Source organism: Mustela nigripes, chromosome 1 (assembly GCF_022355385.1).
Source record: "Mustela nigripes isolate SB6536 chromosome 1, MUSNIG.SB6536, whole genome shotgun sequence".
Classification (NCBI taxonomy): domain Eukaryota; kingdom Metazoa; phylum Chordata; class Mammalia; order Carnivora; family Mustelidae; genus Mustela; species Mustela nigripes.
Window position 1 is genome coordinate 8653643 of NC_081557.1, and position 7297 is coordinate 8660939.

The 7297-nt window shown below is 51.2% G+C and overlaps 1 protein-coding gene across 2 annotated transcripts; it reads left to right on the forward strand.

Moving 5' to 3' along the window:
- Positions 1–203: 203 nt before the first annotated feature.
- Positions 204–2818, forward strand: ZBTB3 (zinc finger and BTB domain containing 3). Of its 2 annotated transcripts, none has more exons than XM_059384502.1 (2): positions 204–410; positions 857–2818. In XM_059384502.1, exon 2 carries the CDS (start codon positions 908–910, stop codon positions 2483–2485), a length of 1578 nt encoding a protein of 525 aa, XP_059240485.1. In that variant the 5' UTR covers positions 204–410; positions 857–907; the 3' UTR covers positions 2486–2818. The 2 variants fall into 2 exon arrangements, with proteins under 2 accessions (XP_059240485.1, XP_059240550.1); XM_059384567.1 differs by lacking the exon at positions 204–410 and adding an exon at positions 423–515.
- The last annotated feature ends 4479 nt before the right edge of the window (positions 2819–7297 follow it).

A 7297-nucleotide genomic window follows, 5' to 3' on the forward strand; every position in this document is an offset into this window, starting at 1 on the left:
GGGGTCTGGAGCCATCAGATTAGGGTTTGGGGGTTCTCCCTTTCCCAGCCACCCTGAGCACAACACCTTGCAGAACCGCGGGCCTCAAGCCCAAGCCAGAGGACTTTGCGCTTATCTCCATAGAGCCGCTCCCCGCCCTCCTACCGCCGCAGGTAGATGAAGCTCAGCCAATCAGGAGGTCTCTAGGGCAAAGAAGGCGGGACGACGAGGAAAAGTTTAGGACAGGAGCGCCAACCAATCCTGCGCCTAGCTTCCGGAGTAACGGCCACCGGCACCCACTTGCAGACGCCGCTCAGAGCAGGGGGATGGTTAGTGGACAGTGAACCAATCCGTGCCCAGGGAAGGCCAATTTTAGCCAATTAAAACTGAGGAGGTGGGAGGGGGCGGAGCTCGCCGGTGGTTTCTCGCTGGTGGGTGAGGGATCGGCTTTCTCTGCTAGTTCCCACCCTAGGACTTCTTAGCCCCTGGAAGGCGAGGAGAGAGGCTCAGGGGAGTTTTTGGAGTGGGGCGTAGAGGTACCTCCCGGGAAGGCCTGGAAGCAAAAGAGACTCCTAGTTGGGGAAGCTGCTGGAAGCCACTGGGTGGGCATCGAGGAAGCGTAGGCTGGTTAGGGGGCGGGACTTCCGGGGCGTGGTTTTACGAGTGGGGGCGGGGCCTGCTTCTAAGGTTGAGCCGAAGGGGCGGGGCTAAGAGATCCCTGGGTGTGACCTAGGAGAAAGAAGGGTAGTAGTTTCAGTGGGCGTTTTGGGGCCAGGACGGTGTTGCCAGAGGCTCTGGGGTGGCAGGTGAAATCTCAGGCTAAGGTGAAGGTTGCTGGGGAGGTTACCTGCCCTAACCTACTGTCCTCTCTTCCCAGGGAGCCACTGGTGGGGCCCTTCCTAGGGTCCTTTTCCCTTCGTGGGGTGCTATGGAGTTCCCAGAACACAGCCAGCAGCTGTTGCAGAGCCTGCGAGAGCAGCGGTCCCAGGGTTTCCTCTGTGACTGCACCGTAATGGTGGGTAGCACCCAGTTCTTGGCCCATCGGGCTGTGCTGGCCTCCTGCAGCCCGTTCTTCCAGCTTTTCTACAAAGAGCGGGAACTGGACAAGAGGGATCTGGTGTGCATCCACAATGAGATTGTCACGGCCCCAGCGTTTGGGCTGCTTCTGGACTTCATGTATGCTGGCCAGCTGGTCCTGAGGGGGGATACCCCCGTGGAGGATGTGCTGGCGGCTGCCAGCTACTTGCACATGAATGACATCGTTAAAGTGTGTAAGCGGCGGCTGCAAGCCCGGGCCCTGGCTGAGGCAGACAGTACCAAGAAGGAGGAGGAAACCAACTCACAGCCCCCTAGTTTGGAGTTTTTGCCCACTTCCCGTGGCCCCCAGCCTTCGTTGGCATCTGCCGAGACATCAGGCCCCTGGGGCAAAGGGGAATGGAAAGGCCCTGCAGCTCCCTCACCGACAGTCTGTCCTCCAGATGAGCCACCAATGCCCGGGGGAGCTGACACGACCCAGCCTGGCGTGGAGGTCGACTCCCCACATCTCCGGGCACCTCCTGCACCAGTGGCTGATGTCTCCCTCGCCAGCCCCAGTAGCTCCACAGAGACCATTCCTTCAAACTACTTGTCTTCAGGCCTTCCAACAGTTTCGGCAGAGCCTCTGGCTCCCCTTGATGTGGGTACTGAGAGTCTGAGGATGGTGGAACCAAGGGGTGCTGGGGGACCACTGCAAGGCTTCTATCCTCCTGCTCCAGCAGCTGCCCCGGTCCCTGTCCCAGTTCCATCGCAGGCTCCAGCGCCCGCAGAAGCTGAGCTGGTCCAGGTGAAAGTAGAAGCTATTGTGATTTCTGATGAGGAGCCCGATGTGTCCGAGGAACAGCGTCAGGGCCCCGAGGGACTGTTCCCGCCCGGGGGAGCAATGTATGGTGGACAGCCCCCTCAGCCAGAGGCTTTTGAGGAGCCGAGAGCAGCCGGACTGGAGGAGGTGGGGCCAAGTGATCACTTCCTGCCCCCAGATCCTCACCTACCCTACCATTTGCTGCCAGGTCCAGGGCAGTATCCCCGAGGACTGGTGACATCGCCCTTGCCTGCGCCCGCGGCCCTGCATGAGCCACTTTACCTGCCTTCTGAGTATGAAGCAACCCCGGGAAGTTTTGGGGTTTTTACCGAGGACGTGCCCACTTGCAAGACATGTGGGAAGACCTTCTCATGTTCTTACACACTAAGGCGACATGCCACGGTGCACACACGTGAGCGACCCTACGAGTGCCGCTACTGTCTGCGCAGCTACACCCAGTCAGGGGACCTCTACCGACACATCCGCAAGGCTCACAATGAGGACCTGGCCAAACGCAGCAAGCCGGATCCAGAGGCTGGCCCCCTCCTAGGAGTGCAGCCCCTCCACGGCTCCCCGACAGCAGACAAGCAGAACAGCGGTGGCGGCGGCGGCGGCGGTGGCGGTGGCGGAGGGCCACCTAAAGATTTTGTACTCGGCCCCAAAAACTGACACCTGCAGGAGCATCAGAAGCCGATGCTAGGCCTGCTCTTGCCATCATTAGGGGGCAGCAGAGACTGGAAGCTTTTTCTTTCCCCCTGCTGGCGGAACAGAATGAACCTCTTGCGCAGGCCTGAGATTTCCCACCGGTTTTTCTTTACCCAGCCAGACAGCAGGACTTTCTGGAGCGGGTGCATCTCGGTCAGCTCCTCTCCAAGGGCACATTTTTCTGAGCTGTAATTGCTTCCCACCCTGCCTTCTGGACCATAAAGCTAGCAGTGAAAGTATCTTTTTGGACCCGTGTCGGCTGGTTTATTCCACAAACCTGCATGCCTCCTGATTCTTTCATACTTCTCCTGCCGATCTTTTAGGAAGCTGACCTCTGTACCTGGGGTAGGGTTCAGGGTTAGGTTGCTTTTGAGGGGAAGAAGTGGGACAGGCAGAGGGCAATACGGATTTGACTTAGGAGAAATGTACTAATGAGGGAATCGTATCCAGTGATGGTTTATCATTGTAGTTAAGCTCCCAGGACCTGGTCTATACTGAGGATACATAAAAATCCTTAATTCTCAACAACTTTATGAGGTATTGGCACGCCCCTCCCCTTTCCTTTTTCCACAGGCAAGGAAATGTGAGACCCCAAAATCAGGTCAACCTATTGCGGGTCACAAGGGCGAGTTAAGGGGCAAGCCAGAGTTTGAGTCCTGGGCTTCAAACACCATGCCCACTGTGCTGGATTAGAACGTTGTTGAGAAAACCAGCAGTTTTCTCGTTCATCCTCATGAGTGTTTGGCTTTGCTCCCTTGCCCCTTCGCCTCTGCTTCCATTATAGAAAGTCTGGGGGTGACTGTTTCAGCAACAGACACTGTTACCGATGACTTGAAATCGTTGCCTGTGTGTCCTGATGTGGGTTGAGGTCCCTGAAGATGAGGAACCCGAAGGCAGAAAACACGAAGCTCTGGGGTGATGGGTTTTGGGGGGAGGAGGAGGAAGGCCTGTGGTACGGGAAAGATGGGGGCTTGGGCACAATGAAAGCGAGGAACTCCAGCTGACATGATCTTGAAGTTCCTCTAGTCCAACTCCCTCACCTGAAAAGCATGAGGACAGCCTTGAGAAGTCAGATGACTCAGTTGTGGTCGCACAGTGGTTACTGGCAGTAGAGACCCCAGAGAAAGGGGGGCCTGGGGTGTTGAGGTGGGTTCTGGGATCTCTGGGCCGGTAACAGAAGGGGCCTCCTCTTCTGTTCTCTGTGAACAGTGGTGCCATTGGGTAGGAAGGCTCCCGAAAAACCCTTCTCGGTTCTGCACATAAGGAATCGCGTGCAAAAAAAGCAACAAGGAAGAGTTAGGAGAAGATGAAAATGAGTCACTTTTCTGAATTTATTTTCTCTCTTTTTGTATTTATCTGTACTGCTCTGCATTGGAAGCTCTTGCCGGCGAGCTTCTGTTTCTGAGTTAGAGGAAGGTGGACCAAACATCAGAGATTGGCCAAAGGAAACTCCGTACCTGGGGCATTGAAGGAAGCAAACCATTGATGCTTAACATTTTCACAGCTGGATGAATTCTTTGCCTTTCACTTGTGTTGGAATGACCTTTTAGTTTGTCTTCCAAATGGCTAATTTTATTTGTGCAAATATATATTCCCACTTTAATTCCTTGGCATCAGTAACAAGGCGAGACATACATACACACGGTAAGTTCTGGCTGAGTGGAACACCTTTTCCAATGTTTTGCCTAGAGTAACTATTGGTTGCCTAAAAACAATCAGTTGCCTTTAAAAGGGTAAATTTTGGCCAGCTGGGTGGTTCAGTCAGTTAAGCATCTGCCCTCCGCTCAGGTCATGATCCCAAGGTCCTAGGGTTGACCCCACATTGGGCTCCCTGCTCAGTGGGGGAAGTCTGCTGCTCCCTCTGCCCCTCCTCCACTTGTGTTCTGGAACGTGCTCTCTCTTTCCCTTTTTCTCTCAAAATTTTTATTTTTTTATTCATTTTTAAAAACATTTATTTATTTATTTATTTATTGGACAGCAAGAGAGGGAACACAAGCCCGGGGAGGGGGAGAGGGAGAGGCAGGCTCCCTACTCAGCGGGGAGCCCGATGCCAGGGCTTGATCCCAAGACTCTGGGATCATGACCTGAGCCACCCAGGTGCCCCTCAAATAAAATATTAAAAAAAAAGGGGGCGCCTGGGTGGCTCAGTGGGTTAAAGCCTCTGCCTTCAGCTCAGGTCATGATCCCAGTTTCCTGGGATCGGGCCCTACATCAGGTTCTCTGCTCAGTGGGGAGCCTGCTCCCCCCCCTCTCTGCCTGTCTCTCTGCCTACTTATGATCTCTGTCAAATAAATAAATAAATAAAATCTTTAAAAAAAAAATCTTTTAAAAAAGGGGGGTGGGGAGAAAAAATAAAATCAGTTGCCTCAGAACATCAGTTCCTAAAAGCAAGACATAATATGGTGTCTACATGTATATATCATGCATACTATTTCTCTAGACAGTCTGGAAAACAGTAACCATTGTTACAGTCTTGGCCATGTATAACACCTAAAAGAGGGTCTTGAGAAGTCAGATGACTTGTTGTTTGGTGTGGTTCTCCTCCAGAGCCAGCATTTGCTTTCAGTTCCCAGCATGAGACACCAGTTTCCCTGGCAGTGGAAATTAGGAATCTGCGAGATGTTGAAGATAGCACAACAGCCAACACGAAAGGCCACGGTTGTCTCACTGTATCTGCTGGTCGCCAGGAACAGTCTCTACCGGTCTATAGAGGTGTAAGCTATAGAGAATTTTCTAATTTCCGGGCTTCTCAATGGTCTCCTCCGTGAATTCAAGGAACCACAGGTGAGCTCATCCAACCCCTAGTCCAGCATTGGCTCCTCCTATTGCCAGTGTGAAACCCCTGCTTGAAGAAGAACCTAGGGCGCCTGGCTGGTTCAGTCTGTGGAGCTTATGACTCTTGACCTCAGGGTCATGACTTCAAGCCCCACATTGTGTGTAGAGATTAAATAAATAATCATAAAAAAAAACAGAACTCATTATCCCCAGAGGAAACATAGTCTATCGCTGGACAGTCCTAATTGTTGGATGACACTGCATTTCACTGAGCCAGAATCAGCTTCCTTTTATGGGGGTAAGGGTTGGGCTCCAGCCTACCAAGAGTTTCACACTGAAATTTTATTTTTGAGCTATAAGCAGATTTAGTTTTCAGACAACCACCTTTTGCTCTCCAGCTTTAGAGATACAATTCTTTTAAGATTTTTAATTTTGTTTTAAGTAATCTCTACGCTCAGTGTGGGGTTCGAATTTACAACCCCAAGATCCAGAGCTGCACGCCATACTGACTAAGCCAGCCACATGACTCTAGAGCTTTAATTCTAATTTAGGATTTTAATTATTTTCTTTCTTTCTTTTTAACAAGATTTTTATTTATTTATTAGAGAGAGAGAGAGCGCGCGCGAGCATGAGAGGGGAGAAGGTCCAAGAGAGAAGGAGACTCCCCATGGAGCTGAGAGCCCGATACAGGACTTAATCCCAGGCCTCCAGGATCATGACCTGAGCCGAACGCAGTAGCTTAACGAACTCAGCCACCCAGGTGCCCCTCTTTTTTTTTTTTTTTTTTTTAAATTTAAAATCTTTTCTTAACTGGCAGTTTTCTAAGAGTATGATTTCATTTGCTGCCTATGGTGTCTTCAATCACCAGACATTTGGCCAGACTTAGCTTCATAAAAGTCACCATTTCAGTTCTTTGCTTTGGATTTCTATTTATCTATTTTTGTCTTGCTTTAGAGAAGAGTGTATGTGCTTATGCACAAGGCTGGGGATTGGGTGTGGGTTGGGGGGAAGGGGCAGAGGGAGAGAGAGAATCTCGAGCAGGTTCCACATCCAGTGTAAAGTCCAATGTGGGGCTCTATCTCAGGACCCCAAGATCATGACCTGGGCCAAAATCAAGAGTCAGATGCTTAACCAATTGAACCCCCCAGGCATCCCAACTATTTATTTTTCTAAGTGATCTCTCCACCCAACATGGAGCTCAAACTCAGAGATAAGAGTTGTATGCTTAACTGACTGAGCCACCCAGGCACTCCTGAATTTCAATTTTTCTTTTTTTTTAAGATTTTCTTTATTTGTCAGAGTGAACACAGGCAGACAGAGTGGCAGGCAGAGGGAGACAGAGAAGCAGGCTCCCGCTGAGCAAGGAGCCCGATGTGGGACTCGATCCCAGGACGCTGGGATCTTGACCTTAGCCAAAGGCGGCAGCTTAACCAACTGAGCCACCCAGGCGTCCCCTGAATTTCCAATTTTAATGTCGCCAAAGCCAATGTTTCCAAAGATGATTTACCTGGAGATATACTATTTCTATTGTAAAATATATTTACTTTTCTGGGTTTTTGTTTTGTTTTGGCAAATGATATGAAATCTTCCAAAGTCCCCTACCCGATTATCAGTAAGTGATTTTGGCAGGCACCTCTAAAGGAACTCTTAATATATTTATTTTTAAGATTTTATTCATTTATTTGAGAGAGAGAAAGTGACTGAGAGAGAGTACAAGCCGGGGTTAGAGGCAGAGGAAGAGGGAGAAGCAAACTCCCCACTGGGCGGGAGCCTGATGCGGGGCTCGAACCAGGACCCTGGGATCGTGAGCTGAGCCAAAGGCAGCTGCTTCAAGGACTGAGACACCCAGGCACCCCTAAAAGAACTCTTAAAAAAAAAAATATGGGGCGCCTGGGTGGCGCAGTGGGTTAAGCCGCTGCCTTCGGCTCAGGTCATGATCTCAGGGTCCTGGGATCGAGTCCCACATCAGGCTCTCTGCTCAGCAGGGAGCCTGCTTCCTCC